The sequence below is a fragment of the Lithobates pipiens genome, unplaced genomic scaffold (genome assembly GCF_037356315.1).
Source record: "Lithobates pipiens isolate NorthernLeopardFrog02 unplaced genomic scaffold, aLitPip1_a1.2 Scaffold_16, whole genome shotgun sequence".
NCBI lineage: Eukaryota > Metazoa > Chordata > Amphibia > Anura > Ranidae > Lithobates > Lithobates pipiens.
The window spans coordinates 429281789-429305289 of NW_027507748.1; the positions used below are offsets into that span (position 1 = coordinate 429281789).

The 23501-nt window shown below is 39.6% G+C and overlaps 1 protein-coding gene across 8 annotated transcripts in view; it reads left to right on the forward strand.

Annotated features, from left to right (window-relative positions):
• The window catches only part of DMD (dystrophin), a 3436004-nt gene that overhangs the window by 3312712 nt on the left and 99791 nt on the right, over positions 1-23501 (forward strand). For 7 of the 8 annotated variants that reach the window (XM_077482558.1, XM_077482560.1, XM_077482557.1 and 4 more), the window contains 2 exons: positions 7732-7770; positions 18360-18425. In XM_077482558.1, the coding sequence (XP_077338684.1) occupies positions 7732-7770; positions 18360-18425 (105 nt within the window). The remainder of the gene's footprint in view (positions 1-7731; positions 7771-18359; positions 18426-23501) is intronic. The other variant, XM_077482559.1, reaches the window with a different exon arrangement.

Consider the following 23501-nt stretch of genomic DNA (forward strand, 5'->3'; position numbering starts at 1 on the left):
AGAACAGAGTGTGAAGACCCAGCAAAAGAGCTGGAAGACAGCGCAGAGAGGGAGAAGAACCGGCAGAGGGAGAAGAGCCAAAGAGGGGAAAATAAATCGAAAGAGACAAAATCGAATGAGATGCCAGAGCTGATTTATTAAATTACTTAAAAAATGTGTGTAGTGTATTTCTTAATACTTTTTTGGAGTGAATGGGTAGGGGTACAATGTACCCCATATTCATTCACCTAGAGTGGGGGGGAGCTAGGATCTGGGTTTTCTTTCCTGCAAACTACAACCACTGGGCAAGGGTTGATGGGAAGATGCCCTTATCAACATGGGGACAAGATACTTTGGGTTGGGGGGGGGGGGCGAACGTGGTTAGATGTGTTCAGACGCATCAAGTGTTTTGGTTTACTTCATTTAATTGGCCTGAATAGTTATTCTGGCCAGTGAAATAAATGCTGAAGCATAAAACGCAGCCAGTGCATTTGGCACTAAACACACCAGGCGCGTTTAGGTGTGCTGAGCGTTTTTATTTACAGAAAAACTCCTCTCCTGAATGCGCTGGCCCTAGGTTTTTTTCTGACTCTAAACGCCCATAAACAAAGATATACATCTAGGTTAATTCTCCCTAGAGGTTGCACCAAAGCTCACGGTGTCTTCCTGGCACTTATAATGACATAAGAGTATAAAATAGAGAGCCGGCATCACGTCCTCCCAATAAAAGTACTTTATTGATACAGGGTACAGTGTGCAAGTTACAGCAGTTTACGTTTCAGTAAATGTGTGCATGGAGATGTAGGCTAATGTAGAGGAGCGTTTAGAGGCAGAAAAAAGTAAAATGCCTCAAGTGGCATAAACTGTGTAACATTTAAAGCTGAACTCCAGGTATGGTTTTGCATATCTAAATGAACGTGGACCAATGTAAGTATACATGTTTCATACCTGTGGGGCTGCTGTGGAAGTGGAGAATTACTTTAGTAGTTGGCGCTGCTACAGTGATTGCTGTGGTCTTCCAGGTCCTGTGCCAAGCAGCTGCCCTTCTGCATAGTAAATACAGAGGTTCATTTCTCAACGTTATTACCATTCACAGAGTGTCTTCTCCCACCCTCCCAGTGAATTTTGTGCCTTTATTTTGATTAAGGGGGGGGGGGGGGGGGCAGCCTGCTAGCATCAGCCATCACCTCATTGAATTGGTGAATGCCTCATATTAATAGGAAAAAAAGTGTTCTGCAAATTGCAGCCATGCCAGGTGAGGGAACCCCAAGTGTTAATTATGCAGAGGGACAACTATTTTGCACGAGATCCAAAGACTGCAATAGTTACTGTAGAACTACTATAGTGATTCTCCCCTTCCACAGCAGTTTCACAGGTATGGGAATATGTACACTTGCAATGGTCAATGCTAGACCAATGTAACTATGCAATTCAAATTATTCCTGGAGTTCAGGTATACAGGCTCCTGTGATGTAGCACAGGGGTATTGAATTCAAGTTCAGGCAGTCATTGAATCTTTCTTCCAGCAGAGGACTGAATGACTTGTTTGATACTTAATGGCATCTTGGAGCATCTGCAAATGTGGCACATTTTTGCAAGCACAAATGGCACCATGTGGCTCGCTGCAGCACAATTTTCAAAAGGGTCAAAGATTTTTCTGCGTTTCTGCATGTAAAACAGCCTATTGAAATAATTGGGCTGCCTTCACACAGAATGCGGTAGCAATGATGCACAGTGGGTAAAAAAAAAAATCACCCCCTTTTAAAATCACTTTTGTTCCATCCAGCTGTATTTACTAGTGCAACTTATACCATTCAACTGAAAGATATAACACCAACATGTCAGATTTTTTATTTTTTTTAATTCAAAAACAGAATCACTAAGTTGGAAAATGGATCACCCACTGACTGCCAGTATTTTTTTAGCTACCCTTTGCTTTAATTACAGCCTTTTGTCTGTTGGGATGTGCCTCTACTAACTTTGCACATCTAGACTTTGCACTATTTGTCCACTCTTTGCAGAACTGCTCAAGTTCAGTTAAATTTGATGGTGACTGTGGACTGCAGTCTTCAAGTCATTCCACAGATTTCCAATGGGTTTTAAGCCTGGACTCTGACTAGGCCATGCAGGGGTCATTCGCCTTTTTCTCCTTCAACCACTGTGTGGTAATTTTTGCTGTGTGCTTTGGGTCATTGTCATGTTGGAAGGTAAACTTTTTTCCCATCGATGGTTTTCTGGAGGGCAGCAGATTTTCCTCAAGAATTTGACAGTATTTTGCACCATCAAGGTGCTCCAGTCCCTGCTCTAGAAAAGAAACGCCCCCATAACAGGATATTACCACCTCTATGCTTTGCTGTAGGAATGGTGTTATTTGGATGGTGAGCTGTATTGGATTTCCACCAGATATATCGTTTGGTGTTGAGGCCAAATAATTCAATTCAGATCTTCAAGGTGCGTTTTTGGCAAAGCTCAGTCATGGTTGCATATGTCCTTGCTTAGTTTTATCCAGCTGTGCAACTTATAACATCCAAGTGAAAGATAGAACACCCACATGTGAAACTTAAAAAAAAAAAAAAATCTAAAACATAATCAATGAGCTGGAAACAGAATCACCCCCCCCCCCCCTTAAAAATTATTCTACACTCTTTTGTATCACCCTTGCCCCCCCCCCCCCCCCCAGTTCTTCCCAGCAGTAACATAGCCCTCATCTGTCCTACCTTACACAGGCCTGAGGGCAGGAGGCTCAGAAGATCTAGAGCTGACATCAAAGGCAGAACAGTTTTGGGTGGAGGGTGGGAGCTGCACAAGTTTACCTGTTAATCAGCTTATGATTGGCTTCTAAGACCGCTCTGAATCCGAGCAAACAAACCCCTTCTGGTTAACTTGGAAAGTTAATTCGGCAGTTCCTGTCTTCATATCAAAAAGGTGTATAGAGGAGGCATGTCCTCATAGCTAATCCAGCTAAATGCTGAGAGACCATCAACCCGGAACTGTGTAATCAAATAGGATAAGAAATAATGTTTGATGACAGCCCCTTAGTATGTCTAATATAACCAAATATAAACTGTTCTAAGACATCATATTTTTATTACAAAAACATTAAAATGTATCATACATGAGGTGGGCAATGTAATCTCGCCAGGCATGAAAACAAAAGATATCAGTAGTCAGTTTGGTTGAAGAAAAAATCCTACGCAATTCGTGGCTATAGCCAGGGTTTCAAAGTTTCTTCATCTGATTCAAGGCCTAATAATGACAAACAAATAGACATAAGTACAAACATATTACATACATGAATACCTGCAAATATTGTAAATACACTCGGGACCCCCTATCCAATGGCAAAAGGAGGAATGTCCTCCATCCAGAACTGTCCTTCCTGATGTCAGCTATGGGGAAGACCTGGCTCCTGAATGGTGGGAAATACGTAAAAGGAATAATAGAAAATGTTACAAAATATGCAAAACACTTTATTTTTTTTTATTTTATTTTTTTACAAAAGCCTACTTTTGTGCTGTGCTGTAATTTACTCATTCGAGGTAGGATGCAATGTTAGAAATAATGTAATGATGCTACATGTAAGTCAGTAGGAAAAAGGATGTCCCTTATGCTCTGCAGAAATACCATAATAAAGTGTTTCTTTATAATTCATAAACCTAAAATACTACATGTTAATAATTAACTTGTATTCCTTATCCTTGTCCCTCTGGGAAGGGGCTGTGACGCCACAATCTCCACCTCATCCAATTAGTGAAAGCCTTATATTCATTGGGAAAAATATAAGGTGTTCTGTGAATTGGGGCTGTGCTGATCAATTTAATGCACGCTATATTCAGAATTATGGCCGCTCGGCACAAGGCTTGGAAGAATGTGGCAATCACTGTGGTAACTCCAATTACTGCAATAATTGTGCACATAATTGGGAAGTCCATCCCACCTCTGGGCTTAAAGACCCAGGTAACGGAATGTTAGGGCAGGGCAGGCAGAGGTTATGTTTTTTTTTTTTTATTGTGAGGTAGGGTTTAAAGGCTTTGACAAACCTTGTGTTTAGTTCACTTCAAAGACAAGAAAGCAAAAGAACCTTGGACAAATTGATTTCTGGTTTACTCTCTCTAATTTAAGAATATGTATCTCTGATGTTCCCAATCATACAGCAGGTGCAGATCAAAATGTGTTCATTTCTTAGCTGCCATTAGCATCATATTTAACATCAATAGTTGAGGAAACTTCCTGTTGGTAGCAAGTTTCAGGCTCATGGAAGACAACACTTGCACTGTTGCTATCACGGTCCCTAGGTTTATGTACATAGTAAACAATGTAGTAGCCATACGTTTAGCTGTATGCTAATTTTTTTATCTTCTAATAAAACAAACCTCAAAAACTGCACATCCTTGCCAAAACAATGACGTTCTTAACCTATAGTTAGATTCTAAATGGTAATCCTAATACTCTGTACATTTTTTTACATTAAAGCAATATTTTCACACCAAACTGAGCTCCCTGAATAGCTATGGTGATTGGAACGTCACTATTCTTTTCATCTAATGTGAAAACATATAGCTAGATTGAGGTAGAAGATGATGGCTAATGGGGAGTATATATAAAGAAAAAAAAAGGTTAATAATTCTGCAAAACTGCATTTACAAGGGCTGTATTGAAAGTGATGCAAAAGTGGTAATAACATTTTTACTAACTTGGATAGGTTGTTCAGATTTCACAATTTTTTTTTGTTGGAGGCAGATTATGAATTCCAAGCAGATGCAACGTACCATCATTGAGTTCTTGACAAGTGAGTGGTGTAGGCTCTCTGACATCCACAGAAAGCTATGAAATGTTTACAGATGATTTAATTGACCAGGGCAAGTTTAAAGAAGGGGAAAGCGTCATTGACAAACCACATCTGTAAACTTTCGGTTACCATCTGTGGATGTCAGGCAGCTTGCACCCTATGCCCATGAATAACTGTGACAACAGGTTTCTTCTGCTTGGAATCCATTATATACAGTGCCTTGCGAAAGTATTCGGCCCCCTTGAACTTTTCAACCTTTTGCCACATTTCAGGCTTCAAACATAAAGATATAAAATTTGTATTTTTTGTGAAGAATCACCAACAAGTGGGACACAATTGTGAAGTGGAACGAAATCTATTGGATTTTTGAAACTTTTTTAACTAATAAAAAAATGAAAAGTGGGGCGTGCAAATTTATTCGGCCCCCTTGCGTTAATACTTTGTAGAGCCACCTTTTGCTGCGATTACAGCTGCAAGTCGCTTGGGGTATGTCTCTATCAGTTTTGCACATCGAGAGACTGAAATTCTTGCCCATTCTTCCTTGCAAAACAGCTCGAGCTCAGTGAGGTTGGACGGAGAGCGTTTGTGAACAGCAGTTTTCAGCTCTTTCCACAGATTCTCGATTGGATTCAGGTCTGGACTTTGACTTGGCCAGTCTAACACCAGGATACGTTTATTTGTGAACTATTCCTTTGTAGATTTTGCTGTATGTTTGAGATCATTGTCTTGTTGGAAGATAAATCTCCGTCCCAGTTTCAGGTCTTTTGCAGACTCCAGCAGGTTTTCATCCAGAATGGTCCTGTATTTGGCTGCATCCATCTTCCCCTCAATTTTAACCATCTTCCCTGTCCCTGCTGAAGAAAAGCAGGCCCAACCCATGATGCTGCCACCACCATGTTTGACAGTGGGGATGGTGTGTTGAGGGTGATGAGCTCTGTTGCTTTTACGCCAAACCTATCATTTTGCATTGTGGGCAAAAAGTTCGATTTTGGTTTCATCTGACCAGAGCACCTTCTTCCACATGTTTGGTGTGTCTCCCAGGTGGCTTGTGGCAAACTTTAGACTAGACTTTTTATGGATATCTTTGAGAAATGGCTTTCTTCTTGCCACTCTTCCATAAAGGCCAGATTTATGCAGTGTACGACTGATTGTTGTCCTATGGACAGCCTCTCCCACCTCAGCTGTAGTTCTCTGCAGTTCATCCAGAGTGATCATGGTCCTCTTGGCTGCATCTCTGATCAGTCTTCTCCTTGTCTGAGCTGAAAGTTTAGAGGGATGGCCAGGTCTTGGTAGATTTGCAGTGGTCTGATACTCCCATTTCAAAATGATCGCTTACACAGTGCTCCTTGGGATGTTTAAAGCTTGGGAAATCTTTTTGTATCCAAATCCGGCTTTAAACTTCTCCACAACAGTATTACGGACCTGCCTGGTGTGTTCCTTGGTCTTCATGATGCTCTCTGCGCTTTCAACAGAACCCTGAGACTATCACAGAGCAGGTGCATTTATACAGAGACTTGATTACACACAGGTGGATTCTATTTATCACCATCAGTCATTTAGGACAACATTGGATCATTCAGAGATCCTCGCTGAACTTCTGGAGTGAGTTTGCTGCACTGAAAGTAAAGGGGCCGAATAATTTTGCACGCACCACTTTTCAGTTTTTTATTTGCTAAAAAAGTTTAAATTATCCAATAGATTTCGTTCCACTTCACAATTGTGTCCCACTTGTTGGTGATTCTTCACAAAAATTTTTAATTTTGTATCTTTGTTTGAAGCCTGAAATGTGGCAAAAGGTTGAAAAGTTCAAGGGGGCCAAATACTTTCGCAAGGCACTGTAAATGTAATGAAGAAGAGTATTTACTATAGAGGAAGAATTACTCTATCAACCTGCAAAATTTGAGCTACCTATATAAGTTAACCCCTGGTCGGCAGCGCTTCCCGGCCACCTTTAAGGGGTTTTAGATATCGGGGGGGGGGGGGGTTGTTATGCTCATGTGACCTCCATGATTGGCTGTCATGGCGGTCACATGATCGGAGCTTTCCATTAGCTGCCAGTAACTGTGCTGGGAGCATGTTCTCCGCACAGCTTGTTTTGCAATAGTGTATGCAAATATATGGCCGCACCGTGTACAGGCCCACCTGCCCAGAGACCGTATATTTGCATACAGTAGGCACCAAGAGTTTCATAAAAACAAATTATGCCCACTTTTGCAATTTGTTCTGTGCAAATTCCAGTCAGATCGAATGCTACTTGCCCATTTTCTCCCCAGAGCATATATTCTTCATAAGAATTGTGTGAATAACAAAAATTCCACAATATAACCACTAGATATAGTCAGCGATAAATACAATTTTTTTCCTATGGTCATCGGCTCCACTAAGTGGCCATAATGTGGTGTTTATCACACTATTATAAATGAAGAACATCTACCTGGAAAATAGCCTAGCTACATTGAATTTTACTGGTATTTGCACAAAATAAGCATGCTTTTTTTACAGGGCAAATAGCTTTTTGAATTGCCCTTTAACTATACCCTATAGTGTTGTCTTCTGCCTCCCATCATTCCTACCAAATTTTCTACTGTTGCGTAGAAAATTGGTTATTTGAATGTGATTAATTGTTTAAGGCAACATGAATATTTCTTTACATTTTATAAGTGTAACAAAGTTGTAAGATCACCAGTATTTTGGCACATTACCTAATTTGTAGCATGCTACTTTTGATTATAAAGGTGTGGCTTATTAACAGATATTCAAACGAAAATGCATTGGATTTTTATTCTCTTGTGATCAAGTCTTTACTGAGCCCACTATTTCAGCTTGTATTTCTGAGCTTTATATATGTATGTATAATTTTCTTCATTGGCTGCTTTGATTTGCATTCATGTTAATGTCATAAAGCTCATTCCACTTTTCTGTTCTATGCTCTTTCTCTTCACCTCCCCATTTTTGTCTTTCAGTCCTGTTACTCTGATCAACTTCTGGCCAGTAGATTCTGCGTGAGTACTTTTTATTTTTGCACTACTGCTGTTGCTGTCATCTTCATATGTGCTGTTAAATCCTTTTTTTATTTTATCCATGAGTTCATTTATTTTTTTGCCCCTCCTAACTTTCAAGTTTAGGTCTAGCATTAAACAGGTGAAATGTTGGCATACTAGCACAACTGTATGAAAGGAACAGTTGAACGTAGACCCTTGACAAAGACTTCCCTTATTGCTTTTTTCACCCTAAAACTGTTTGCACTAAAAGTCAGTGGTTGTTGAACTTGTAAGAAAGATGTGTACCTAGAAGTTCCCAAAGTTAAAGCACAGGCAATATTTCAAATGGAATATAATCTTTGTCATTGAAAACTTTAGTTAGACGTTTCAATTGAATGGACAATATTAAATACAGCAGAACTTTACTGTCCCAACTCTATGCCACACCTGATCAACAACTGAAACAGTTACCTTTTTTCAATCCCTTTTACATCACTTAAGTACACCATTTCTCTTTTACAAAAGAAAAAACCTTAAACAAGAACCATGTATTCTTACAGTAATTTAGCGTTTTGATCAAGTGAAACAAGACTAGTTGATGCACGTTATTTAGCTCTTTTCTGTTGTATTTTTGGATCTGCATTTAAATGGAGAAGGAAATGAAAAGTCGGATCTAAGAAAGTGTTGTCCTCCTTAGTTTATTACCAATCATTTTTGTTGCATGTATAGAAACAAAAAATCTAAATATGTGTTTCATAAACTTTAAAACTGCAAGCCCATGTAGTCATTTGTCTACTTATGAATAGTTAAATACAAATTTAAGATCCATATTTTAATTATGATCTACTATAAACACCTTCCTATACAATGTATATAACTCCTAGCATCAACAGATTCCCTAACTGAGTTTTCTACATCATGGCCACCATATATAACATTCCACTGAAAGATAGCCAGCTCACATCCCAAGACTGGGAGATCATTCGCACACAAAACATAAAAATGGAGAAGTGTCTTATCCTTGTGAAATACTTTAATCAAAATGGGAGATAAAATCAAAACAAGTACTCGCAAGTTTAGACAGCAATATGCCATTCTAATGGCATATTTAAAATGGTATAGCTACGTTGCGTGTGTAGTCCATCCATAAATATCCGATATTACTAGGTAACCAGGGTTTGGGACAGATACTTAAAGTGGCTGTAACCCTAAAAACCTTTTTCGCTTGCAGCCCCACTCCTTAGCGTTTGTTTAAATAGATGCCTCTAAATACATTTATTTAGTTATCTTCAGAACGGTCATGTGACTCCCAGCCACTCTGCTACTATGATTCAGGGCTACAGCGGGAGGGGCAGAGATCTCCCTCTGACATCAGCCGGAAGGTCATGTAGCTGCTCGGCCCCTCCCACTATAGCCCTAGATCATAGTAGCAGAGTGATGGGGAGGTCACGGGACCGGCCTGAAGATAACTGAAAAAAGGTATTTAGAGGCATCTATTTAAACAAACACCACAGTGAGTTATCGCTGATTAAAGGAGAGGGGCAGCCAAGATATTTTGTAAAGGCTTTTTACCACGAATAGTGACAGGTAGGGGTGGAGACAGCTCACACAGACACTGGAGCTGATGGGCAGAAAGGGAGGGAGTGAGGAGGACAGAGGAGAGCTGCGGCTGACGCAGGGACATAAACGGACCATGGTAATCAGGGCTCAGCAGCCATGATGATCTTTGCCATCTCCTAGAGGACACACACGCAAACTGCCAGTATCAGCCAGGTTTTTTACAGCTTAGAGAGGGGCAGGTTAGACAGCATAAGTACTGTGTGGTTTAATCGGCTATAAAGGAACAGGATCTCCTTTTTTTGTTTTGGGGGAGGGGGTCGGGGTTACAAACCTTGCACCTTACAAACACTTTTTTTTTTTTCATTTGTTTTTCAAGTCCTTGTTTGCAACACGTGTGTGTGTGTGTATGTATATATAATTATAAATAAATAATTATATAGTATAACCAGTTGCACAAATTGTGAAAGTGAAGCTGGCTGAAAAGTGTGCACAGCCACTTATTTTAGTCATACGGCAGACTAAACACTTGGACCACATACTCGTGGTAATGTAACATTTTAAAGTTGAACGCCAAGAAAATTACTAATACAGTACTGTACAGTTAAAACACGCAAGCAGTTTTGAAGCAACAGGTTATGGGGTACATAGAAGTGTTTTTCCCTAACTAATATTGAGCATGTTCCATGGCTAGTGATGTAGTGCCTATAAAACTGTGCACTTCCAGTCCACTTCTTCCACCAAAGATGCAAGCTAACTGTGGTCTCACCTGTTGTCTGAGAGACAGCCACAGGAACACATTTAGCATCTGGGTTATTGCAACTCTTTAATCTTAGACATACTTAACCCCCTCAGTCTGCATATATTCTGTAATTACCCAGCAGAGGAAGATCCTTATTTACAAATAGCAGTTTACAGGCGATTGGGAGCTGGAGCACATGGGATTTCTGCTTCGGGCTCTAGAACAAGATCATCCACTTCATTCCCCTTGTTCAAGCTCCCAAACTGCAGCCTGTCTGACTAAAAGCAGCATTTTCCTGCCACTATGTCCGATCTACTCCAGTGGCTATCACTTCTGGAAAAAGGGTGGGTGCCAAAAGCCATAAACACATTTTGGCCTTTCCTCATCTGACTTTATCTCTGGGGTACATCCTGAATTTCCTAGCACATTTACTATTACAGAAGGCAAAGTGGGCTTGAACATTTTTAATGTGGCTTCTGAAAACTTTTCACCAACATTTTGTTAAAGTAATTCTTCTCATTATCGCCACATGCTGGCTCCAGTGGACTAATTGAAGCAATGCATACTAGTCTATGGTTAGATGCACTTAGCTCTGCTCCTGTAGACACAAAAAAAGGCAATTCCTAGAAAGTTTTGTTCTTGATCAAGCCAGTTAGGCTCTGTATTATAATTGGCCAACTCAGAGGTTATTCACCCCTCCTGGAATTTTTGCTGCCTTGTACCGTATGGAATAATAATTCAAAAAGAAAATAACTGTACCTGCTGTGGACCCAGACACTTTTGAGTTAAATAAATCTACTGGTTCTACTGAAGGCTTTCCTTCTTTAGGGATTCAATAGATAGGGGCTTGGATGGTCTTTTAAAGTTATCCTTTGATCAGACAAGTCCGGCCCCGCAGCCAGCTTCTGGCACATTATCTCTTGCCCAGACTGCATAAAACTAAACTAGTCTCTTGAAATGAGTAGCCTTATTCTGTGACGTAGATGACATTCAGAAATGTGATTTCACAGATCTACGATACTGACGTTAATGTCCACATGCTCAGCATTTTATGGCTTAGAACTTGGTTGGCTGACCCTGTTCATTAAGTGCGCCTTTTCCACATTTCCTTTTGAAGGTGAACTCTTTAGAAAATCCCTTGAGGAATACATTGTGGTGGTTATGGAGGGAATGAGGGGATCTTATCATACAAACCATATTACACCTCCATTGTGATTTCTGTTTCAGCTTTGTGTATGATCTGTCAGGCATCATCCACTGAAAGTCTACCCTTTCATGCCAGGTTCTTCTCCGCCCCTGGAGGCGGAGGAGTGTCTACTGACATTTGCAGCTTAGAACAGAGGCTTCCCAGCCTTTTCCTTTACTCCTCACACCTCTCCCTTTTGGGGTAATCTTGCATCCTTTCCTTCACTGACCTTGTACTGTCCAGGATACCGGAGTCAAATTGTCATATTAATCTTCATAACTTTGAATATATAACTTATTTCTCTTGATTTTCCCTGTGCTTTGAGGGCATCACTTGCCCAAGCCACTGTAACTGCAAACAGGACTGAGCAAAGTAAAAGGCATCTGCTCCACATATTTGTTGAAGTTCATGTCTTATGTTGACAGCCATAAACAATAAATTTTGTGCTAAACCCAGGTCGTTACTTGGGATTACAACCCATTAGGTAGCACCTGAATAGGTTTTCTTAGTGTCTCAATAAGTAAAAATATGGATGCCATCAAATGCCCTTAAAGATTTACTTGATGTCCATAATTTATTCCTAAAAGATAACCATTATCCATTATTCTGGCCATGTTTCATATTACACCCAAATTAACTACTTGCCGACCAGCTGCAGCAGTTGTACTGTGGCAACATGGCTTGGCTGCTAGGTTTCGTCGCTCCCTCTGGTGGCCACTAGGGGCACACCCACAGTTTGCCCCCGGAGCCGATGCATCGACTTTTTACAGATTACAGGGTTTTTCTCCCCGCAGCATCCTGTCAAATTTGAAATCGGAGAAGCTGTGCATGACTCCACCTGCACAGCCACATTATTTATTCACAGGCAATTGGCAGAGGTACTTGCAGTTCTCAGTGGAGCACAAGTGCAGTGATGACACTGCACTTGTAGTCCATTAATACTTTGTCTAACTCCGTAGATAAAATTCTGTGTGTGTAAGCGAGAATTAGAACTGATCGTGAATGCATTGTTTTCAGTCTCTAATGCAGAAAAGTAAATTCTCTTTTTTTTTGGATGTAGTTATTTTTTTAATTCCACTTTAATGGCAGAATGTGCTGAACTTTGTGAAATTTATAAGGGCTATCAGTTTGTGTTTTTATAGTGATTGCCTGAGGGCAGTGCAGTATAGAAATCATCTTTTATAGCTGCTGAAACTGAAGGCCTTACATATTCTTAGGCTGCCAATACATTCAATTTCTTTCAGAGTTACCTGCAACTATTTAGTATAACGAACGGCCTGCCTGATTGCATACAAATTAAAAGTGTTTAGGTTTGAAGTCGTATTATATGGTTTTGGTAAATCTAAAGTAAAAGTATACAAGAAAATTGTATAATGTACAGTCAGCTTTAAGCCGGCTATAGACGGTTCGAATCTTGGCTGGTTCAGCAGGAACCTGAGATTCAAACCATGTATGGGCAGGCTGAATGTACCCAAGTAGATTGGTTGATCAACTTGGATACAACCAGCCTGCCGGATTTTACATGTGATTATTGCAACTGGCTGTTACAACATAATGTTTACGATGGTGTAAAACCTCTGCCATTTCTGAAGCACAGGGAAAGAAAAAGCAAAATATTACATTTGTAAAGTTTCTTGTTATCCCTGGGTATAATTAAAAAGCTAATGTATTTGTATTTTGTTAAATGTTTATCAATGCAGAATAATGCATGTTACATTGGTGTGTGCACGTGCGTGTAATATATATTTTAATTCTTTTTAAACAAATACAAGCAGGGGTGTATGTAATTATGCAATCTTGCATGAGCTTCTAACAAACATTAAATTAACAACATTGGGTTAACTACTGCTCATGTTTTGGTAACCATGAAATTCTCTCAGATGGAAGAGATTTGAATTGTAGTTTACACCTCATTCGTGTTACTTATGTTTCTGAGTTTATTTTTAAGGTTTCAAAATTATTTGGGTTCTACTAAACTGTTTTCAATTTACAGTCTGAATAAGTAGTTTAAAACCTCACACATTAGATTTTGTACCCTTATTTGCATGTTGGGAATGAAAGCATACTTTTGAACCCAGTGCAGACGTAGGTGTGCTAGTGCATTTAGCCATGAGTCTCACAACAACAAAGTAATTCTGTTACAGACACTCATCTTGTTGTGCATTGTTGATGAATCAGCGAAGGGCCAAAAAGACTCCCATATAAGAATTCAGTTTTATGTAAACTTTTGCAAATGTAACAGTCTTGTCAACTGTATTTGTCAAAATATATGAAAGTGGATATGAAGGAAACCACATTGAATATGTGGAAATTAAAGAAATAAATGGCAAATCACACATTACCTTGTTTTTTTTTTTATAATTTTTAATATTTCCCTGTAAGAAAGACTCCATGATTGTTTTTGGTTTGTGGAAGCCAACTGCAAATAATTCTTAGGTTCATAGGTGACATAACAGTTCTGTCAACATTCAAATCATCCTAGATGTCCCTGAACATAATAAACATCTGCAGCTCATGCTCATGCTTGGGGACTGATTTATTGAATGTGAATTAAGCTAAAGTTAAGTTAATCTGTGGTCTTCAAACACCCAGTCACATGCAAGGGAATTTGATGTTGGAGGTCAACAAAGGCTCACTTAAGTTTGTCACTGTAAATACTCAGAGCAAACCTTTCTTTAAAGAAAAATGAAAGCTGCCAATACTGACCTGTCATTTTAGAAAAGTAGTTGCTCCACTTCCACGCTGACTTTCTAAGTTCAGTAGTTTGAATCCACTAACTCAGAACAAACTTGCAGATCAAATCAGTTTTGGTCCAAACTGTAGATGGGGCATCAACCTTTCAACCCTTACCTTAATTTTCATTATTTTAAACATGGAAAGTTGAATTGACATTCAAATTCTTGCTGATTGCATTCATTTCTAATAAGGTGTGGGGTTGTCCTTTTGTAGGCAGCAAAGTCAAATGGGGAACATATTTTTGAAACCTGATAGACCAGTGATGACAAACCTTGGCACTCCAGATGTTTTGGAACTACATTTCCCATTATGCTCAACTACACTGCAGAGTGCATGAGCATCATGGGAAATGTAGTTCCAATACATCTGTTGTGCCAAGGTTTGCCATCACTGTTTACTGGCCAAAACATTTTCATAGGATCTGTTGACAACACACCAGCGCTGGCAGTGAGCAGGACATCAGCGGCTGCACCCTTCAGATCACACCCTTGGATATAAAAAATGTACATTATACGAATGCCGATTTTGCTACCTTTTAACTGAGTTAAGTGTGGCGATCTTTATAAAAAGTATCTACAATTCAGTAGTATCTCATAATATAAAAACCTGTTTTCATCACCACTTTCATATCATACCTTTTTTTTATAGCTATTTTTTTTATTCTTTGACAATCAGTTAACCTTTCTCTATAATTTTTACCCTAGAGCAGTGATGGTGAACCTTGACACCCCAGATGTTTTGGAACAAAATTTCCAATGATGCTCATGCACTCTGCAGTGTAGTTGAGCATCATGGGAAATGTAGTTCCAAAACATCTGTGTTGCCAAGGTTGGCCATCACTGCCTTAGAGGTACCCTTGATAAAATTGGCAGGGAACCCCTGCTCAAATTTGTACATCTGGTGTAATTGGGAAAATTCCCCTTTGGTAATCAGTGGTCACCCCTACAGTAACCTAAAAAAGATCACAGATGTCATGCTGCTGGCTCTGCCAAGTGGCATTGGAGCTGAAACATTGCAGCAGACACCATCAGGTGGGAGGTCAGTCAGCCATAGCTTAAAGTGATTGTAATGTCTATTTTTTTTTCCTCCTAGTCCCTTCCTCCTGTTGAGTGCCCCCACAGCAAGCAGCTTGCGTGAGGGCACCTGAGCCGAGCTGCAGCTCTGTGTATCTCTTTAGACACTCAGCTGTGGTTCGGCCCTGCCCCCTCTCTCTCCTGATTGGCTAACTGAGGTTGATTGACAACAGTGGGCGCCAATGACACCGCTGCTGTGTTTAGCCAGTCAGGATGGAGAGGCACTCATGGACATCGCTGGATAGAGAGGGGGCTCGGGTAAGTATTAGGGGCTGAAGGGCGGCTGCTGCACACAGAAGGCTTTCTATCTTAACCCTTTCATGACTAAGCCTATTTTTTGACATTTGGTGTTTACAAGTTAAAATCCATATTTTTTTTTGCTAGAAAATTACTTGGAACCCCCACACATTATATATATTTTTAGCAGAGACACTAGAGAATAAAATGGCGATTGTTGCAATATTTTATGTCACACAGTATTTGCGCAGCTGTGTTTTAAATGCAACTTTAAACTTTTGGGGAAAAGGGACACTTTCATGAATTTAAAAAAAAGAAACAGTAAAATTAGCCCAATTTTTTTGCATAATGTGAAAGATAATGTTACGCCGAGTAAATAGATACCAAACATGTCACACTTTATAATTGCACGCACTCGTGGAATGACGACAAACTGCGGTACCTAAAAATCTCAATAGGCGACGCTTTAAATATTTTTTCTGGTTACCAGTTTAGAGTTACAGAGGAGGTCTAGTGTAGGAATTATTGCTCTCGCTCTGACGATCGCGGTGATGCCTCATATGTGTGATTTGAATACCGTTTACATATGCGGGCACGACTTCCGTATGCATTTTCTTTGCTGTGCGAGCTCGCGGGGACGGGGGCGCTTGAAAAAAAAATTATTTTTCTTATTTATTTTAAAATTAATAAATTTTTTTTTTTTTTTTAATTGATCACTTTCATTGCTGTCGCAAGGAATGTAAACATCCCTTGTGACAGTAATAGGTGGTGACAGGTACTCTTTATGGAGGGATCGGGGGTCCCTCCTTTACATTTCAAAGTATTCAGATCGCCATTTTTGGTGATTCTGAATACTGTATATATTTTTAAATCCGGCGATATTGGCAGCCGAGTAAACCGGAAGTGATGTCATGACGTCGCTTCCGTGTTTACAGTTAGCAGACTGGAATGAAGCTGCTTACGGCTTTATTCCAGTCCCTCACTAGCTGCCAGAAGCGGCGGATTGTGCATCGGTGCTCCCGATTGAACGGGAGCCCCGGTAAGAGCGGCGGTCGTCCCCTCCCGCTCCTCCGGCATAACAGACGAGCGGCTTTTAGCCGCATCGGTTGTTATGGCTGGAAAGCCGATCGCCTGCTCTAAAAATCAGTACCGGGATGATGCCTGCAGGTGTGGGCATCATCCCTGTATAACTCCTGGAATCCGAGTACGCACATCTGCGTACGCTCGTGGCAAGGGGTTAATGCATGGAATTCATTAAGCTAAAAAAAAACTTCTGCCTTTACAACTCTTTTAAGTAACCCTTGGCAACCTACAGATGAACCTTAATTGAGAGAGGCTAGTTTAGATCATTACAAATTATAGATAGACAGAAGATGAGTTATCTGCTACTCCTTCCTTAAAGTGGTTGTAAACCTTTGAAATGAAAAATGAGCATATCCTTCTATAATATGTACTTGCCTTATTTCAAAGAACCTAGTGCAATCTCTGACTGCTCTTTCCTTACTGTATAACCATGAGTCACTAACACCCCTCCCCCCCAGCACACAGCAAGCCATAAGCTCAGCGCATTTTCCCATGAGACAGTGTAGAGGGGGTGTGGGAGGGAGTCATAGCCATTCCCTTCACTTAGGTCTCAGATGACACTCAGCTTTCCTCTCTATGCTGTGTAGTATGTAATGACAGATCCCTGCCTCCTACCTCCATAAGCTCGGAAATGCTGTATAAACTGTGCACTTTGAACAGCTTTAGAGAGGAGAGGGCTGCTTATAAACAGGTACAACTTATGTGAGTGGATTTGTTTAATCTATGTGTACCACCTGATGATAGTCAATTCTATATGTACATGTAAGGGTTTTACAGCCACTTCAACACAAATTTAGTTTGAACAACAGTTTTAAAGTACATATAAATAGAAGAAAAACAAATATTGCAGATAACCAGATGTGCTTCCTGCATTAGTTTGCATTCTCACACATAGAGCATTTTCTGCAAGTACAGAAAATACATGCTGATTTTGCAAAAAATAAATAAAAAATTAAATCCTAAGGCCTTGTAACTTCCTGATTAGAGCTAAAATCTCAAGCAGTGTCATCAGCTATTCTAGCTATCTGCCAACTACAATTATGTAATGGAGATAAGTTGAGGGAGTGGTGTGTGCAACTCCAGAAAGCAGCCTATTGTGATAATGCTGCTCCTTGATACAATACCATGACTGAGTATTGTCACCCAAAGACAGGAAATGTTACTGGTAGGATCATTGGGTGGAAAAGGAAAGGAATAAAAAAAATAAAGCTCATACAGCCCCACATCTAAGAACTGGTAAGCTGCAATATTTATTTTTATTTTGAGTTTAGATACACTTTAAGGAAGGCTATCAGAGGTACTTACATGGGCATTTGATAAATTATATCTGTTCTATTTTTAATGATCATGTCAGTATTGGTAAAATAAATTCAGTTCTTGTACTGCCTACTGGTGATTTGGGGCATTAGAGAAACAGGTGGTGAAATGCATCTGTGTTGATCATATTAACAAAATAATACTTTTTTTTTGGGGGGGGGGGGGTGTATTCAACACAACCGGTACAGTTGTTTCTTTATATACAGGCATTTTGGAAAATAAAGTCCCATTTTCACATTTGTATATATTGTTTGGTAGTGTTCGATTAATTGCAAAAGAAAGGGAGATTGAAGGCCAGATGCAATAAAGGTGTTCAATGGCTTTACATGCAATGATTTCCTTCAGTTTACTATTTTTTTTTCTATGAAAATGCTCAGTATTATTGAAACTGTATATTACAAATAAGAATAAACCATTACTTCAAATTTTCTATATTCTACCTGGGTGTGGCATTCACTTGAATTAATAATTAGTAACTTTATAGATGCCATCTCTGGTGCATTCATTGAAAACTGATGGCAGAATCTTTACTGAACACCTAAATATCCAGTTCTGTCACGTTATGACATTGCAATCTATGGTCCTTACCAAATGGATTGTGTATAGTATGACACAATGAACCTCAATCACCTTTCTTTAATGTGAAGATTGAATTGTGTTTAAATTCTTCTTTCCACAGCCCTGCCTCATCTCCCCAGCTATCACACGATGACACTCACTCACGAATTGAACATTATGCTAGCAGGTATGACTCTATGGCACAAGCATCTAGAATATACTAAGAAAGCCTTGTACCGTTTAGCTCATTCCATCAGGAGAGTCTTATGAGGCATCAGTACTACCATGTTCTACAACGATTCACTGATTTTCCTATGTGTCAGTCTGCCATTAAACCTCTATCTATCTAGCATTTCATGCCTGTTACTCACCAAGGTCTGAGAAATTAAGCAGTAAAATGTATGCAACTTAATTCTACAACTTCCTTTAAACTATCCCGCTCTTGATTTTTACATTGCCTCTTTGTTTAAATGTTTAAGAAATCATATGCATTTACTATTAAAGATGGCGGTTTGCTGATGTAGGATAACTTCTGTTAACGTTTTTAAATGGGATAAGAGTAATTTTAAAGGCAGTAGGAAAAAAAATGATATAACATTGTGTTGGGAATAAACAAAACTACCATTGGTTTACAAATAGCATTTTTCTACTACACGGGTCTTTATTTAAAAACACAGAGCAGATGTGATGCGTTGCAACCATTAAAATCATTGCTTATTAGTTTTAGATGATCCTCTGGGAACTGGTTTCCCAATTGGTTGTTGTTAGGCACCACATTCACTGCTATTTGTGTTGTGTTATCTAATGAAGACTTTAATACGATTTGATACTCTTTGTGTTATAAAATGTTAGTATGCTTTTCATATAGGATTGTAGGGAAAAATCTACTGTAAATGTTTAAGCTTTTGGGACCAAATCGTTCTTGAAATAAATCGGTATCCTTGATCAGCTTACATGTCTTAATGCCAGGGACCTGTGAAAGACAAACTCTTTAAGGTCACTAGGGAATAAGTGATATTAGATAATATAATTTTTATTATAATTTCCATCTTTGGAATAAATCTTTTGTCTTATACTGAAAACAAATGCTTAAAGTTGATCAGTCCATTTAACCAAAATTGAGCTGTGTTGTAGTGTTATTTAGGTACTGTATGTTGTCTTGTTGCATTATAGGCAATTGTTCAATCCCAGCATGTATATACAAAGATGCTTATTATTGCTGAAGTTGGATACATGCTGCTCTCCGACAGCAAAGGTGAAGGCATTTAAGTCCACTAGTTACAGCACCCTCATGAAATCTAGTGACAGCGCTGGAGTATTATCAGTACGAATTTTGTGTTTTTTCTGTCCCTTTGCCACACAAAAACACAGCACTAGTTAAGCTATATGCGAATCCTTTCCCACCCCATTTCCCCAGTGGTGTCATATAACCCACTATATTAAAAGCACCTCTGTGTATTCTTTATCAATCAGTATATCCAGGTTCTCTCCACCTTCCAATCCTGAAATCATCATGTGGACTGTGCACTTAAATGGACACTATGCAAACCCTTCACTACAACTGTGTTCCAGGACTTGCAGCTAGCGTTAGTTTTTCTATTAGAGAGATCCTTTTAGCACATTGGGTTAAAGGACGGCAGGTTTGCTGAAGTAGGTAGGACTAATAGACTGGCCTATTTTTAATGTGTTTGTTAGGAATATTGTTTTACGTTATTGTGCAATTCTCTTCCATCTATCCTGCATGTGTACTAAAATGATAGCTGAAAAATAACAAACCTGAAATATTATATTGCTTACTATTTTGCTGTGGTTCACTTATAGCTTGACAACAGTTTACAGTGTTTGTTTTTGCATGCTTATGAGTTTTGTATGCATTGTCCCATGATAATTGTCTAACAGTAGCTACTGTTATTTCTGTTTTACTTCATGTTTGGAGGCTAACAAAACTGAACTGTAGAATATGGATGTGGTAGTTTTGTTTTACTGTTCTACCAATGAAGATTATGAACACATGAATTACCAGTTTTTAATATATATTGCTGATGTGTTCTGCATTTCTTAATCTAGTTCTGAATGTTGCCTTTGTAGTGTATTGCAGGCAGTATTTGTCTACATAGTTGCGAAGGCAATGAAAGCAGCCCTTGGAAATTAAAAAAATAAAGAATGTGAAGAAATGTTGTGAAGTAGGAATGCTTATAAAAATATATATATTTTTTTTTTTTTTTTTTTTATCAATTTACAAAATTCTAAGTGAATCAGAAGAAAAATCTACAATAAATCAATATTTGACGTGACCACCCTTTGTATTCAAAGTGGCATCAATTTTTCTAGGTGTACTCGCACACAGTTTAAGGAACTTGGCAGTTAGGTTGTTCCAAACATCTTGGAGAACTAAACACAGATCTGTGGATGTAGGCTTCTTCCAATCCTTCTGTCTCTTCATGTAATCCCAGACAGACTCGACGTTGAACCATCACTTCCAGGACTCCATGTTCTTTATTCTGAAGATTATTGTTATACAGGTTTTATATAGCACCAACAGTTTGCGCAGAGCTTACAATCTAAAAGGGAAGGGTCAATTGAAATAAAAGGTAATAGCTGTGGGGGGTGAGCTGATGGAGGAAGTAAAACAGTATTAGTTAGAAGCAGGGTAGGCTTATTTAAAGAGAAGGGTTTTCAAGGATCGTCTAAAGATGGATAGATTAGGAGACAGACAGATTGGGGTAAAGAGTTCCAAAGAATGAGAGAAGCTCTGGAGAAATCCTGGAGGCATGGGAGGAGGTGACAAGGGAGCTAGGGAGCAGGAGGTATTGGGAGGACCGAAGAGAGCGACTTTGGAATTTTGGGACTAGGTTAGTGATCTAGCTGGGGGCAGAGTTATGGATGGTTTTGTAAATTGTTAGTACTTTGAGTTTTATTCGTTGGGTGAGTGGAAGCCAGTGGAGGGATTGGCAGAGAGGGGTGGAGGACACTGAATGGTTGGACTGAAGGGGAGATAGTCTATGTAAAGGTAATCCAATGAGGAGGGAGTTGCAGTAGTTGAGGCGAGAGATGACCAGGGTATGAAGTTTGGTGGTGGCATTAGTTAAAAAGGGGCATATTCTGGGAATGTTGCGGAGGCTAAGGTTGCATGATTTGGGACAGGGATTGTATATGGGCCTGAAAGGACCATTCAGAGTCAAAGGTTACCCCTAGCACCCTGGCATGTAGGGACAGACTGATAGATGTGCCATTGATCTTGACAGAGAAGTCAAGGGAAGGTGCACGTGGGGGTGGAAATATTAGGAGCTTAGTTTTAGATGGCTTCAGTAGCTCTTAATGACATCGGCTGTGTGTTTGGGGCTGTTGTCCTGCTGCAGAATAAATCTGGGGCAAATCACACGCCATCCTGATGGTATGGCATGTGGTGGATCTATCTTCACCATAAAAAACAAGGAGTCCTGGAAGTGATGGTTTGGTCCCCATATATCCCCCATCTAGTCTGTCTGGGATTACATAAAGAGACAGGCGACTGCAGCCTACATCCGCAGAATATTTGTGGTTGGTTCTTGATGACCAAGCTCCGTGAGCTGAGTGAAATGCATTGGAATCATGGCCTGGTTGGAGACTCAGCTGAGGCGGTCATACACCTTACAGGGTTAAGGGTTTTGCTTTTCTTTTTTTTATATTAGTTCTCCAAGATGGTTTTAACAACCTACCTGTCAAGTTCCTTTAAAAACTGTGTGCAAGTGTACCTAGAAGAGTTGATGTCATTCTGAAGGCAAAAAGGGTAGTCTTTATTTGGTGGTTGATGTGATCTAGATTTCTCTTCTGTTCATTTACTTTCTGTTTTGCTACTTGATAAAAATAAACTAACACCTCTACTTTTGAAAGCATCTTAATTTACAGAATTTATCCACACCTTCCTAAAACATTTGCATAGTAGTGTGTGTGTGTGTGTGTGTGTGTGTGTGTGTGTGTGTGTGTGTGTACTGCGTATATGTAAATGTTTTGTTATATCTTTTCATGGGACACTAAAGAAATGACACTTTGCTACAATGTAAAGTAGTGAGTGTACAGCTTGTATAAGGGCTCATGTACACTGCTGCTGGTAAACTGACATTTAGGAGCAGTTGGACATTTTTTTCAGCTACCCCTGAACTCTCCTCTGTTCCTATCGGTACATGTACACAGGGTCGTTTCTAGTCCTTTCTAGGAAGTTGAGTTTAGAAGCTTTTTTTTTTTTTTGAAACGCAAAAAATTGGTTCAGGACGGACGTTGAGAGGCATTTGAAATGCCAAATGCTTGCAAGGCCCCACGTACCCCATGCCACCCCCATCAAATCATTCTCTGCAGCTATTACCTTTTGTACCACCACCCCCTCCCTTTAGAATGTAAGCTCTACGAGCAGGGCCCTCCTGTACCTTTTTGTATTGAACTGTACTGTAATTGTGTTGCCCCCCCCCCTATACATTGTAAAGTGCTGCGTAAACTGTTGGCACTATATAAATCGTGAATAATAATGTACACTGCTGCTGCTAAACGGATGTTCAGAGCCAGTTGGACATTTTTCAACTGCCCCCTCAAACTCTTCTAAATGCAAACGCAGCTAAACGCAGCATGTAAACGTGGCAAAACAGACGTTTTAAATGTGGGTTACTATCTGTCAAGTTAAATTGTTCAGGATAGGTTGTAAAAAGTCCCGTGTACATAAAGCCTAACTGCTTGTAAACTCATGTGAAAGCTACAACCTGAGTTTAGGCACGTTTTCATTTATAAGCGTATTTAAAGAAAAACATGTAAGATATGGGAGAAACACAACTTTCACCACATGCTGCTGCATGCAGGAGTAGAGGTTGAGATGTACAGAGAGAGAGAGAACATGAGACACAGAGAGAGCGAGGCAGAGAGAGACAGAGTACATAGTTAAAGTACACTGCACTCTTTTCTCACAAAATGGCTGAAATAGTTAACAATGTACATGTTTTTCCTGCATTGTGGACATTTGGGAGGGTTTCCTGAGGTTATCTTTAAAAAAGCTTTTAACCTCAACTGCTGATAACTGCTGCTGAACTCAGTATGTAAAAGCTGTTAAATGGACATTTTTCACTGTCTATCAGCTGTCAGTTTCCAGCATTCAGAAGAGGTTTTCAACTGCCCTGTGTACATGAGGTCTTAAATTTGCTGTCCCCTCAAAATAACTCACATCCAATAATGTCTAAACAACTGGTAACAAAAGTGAATAAACCCCCAAGTGAAAATGTTCAAATTGGGCCCAAAGTGT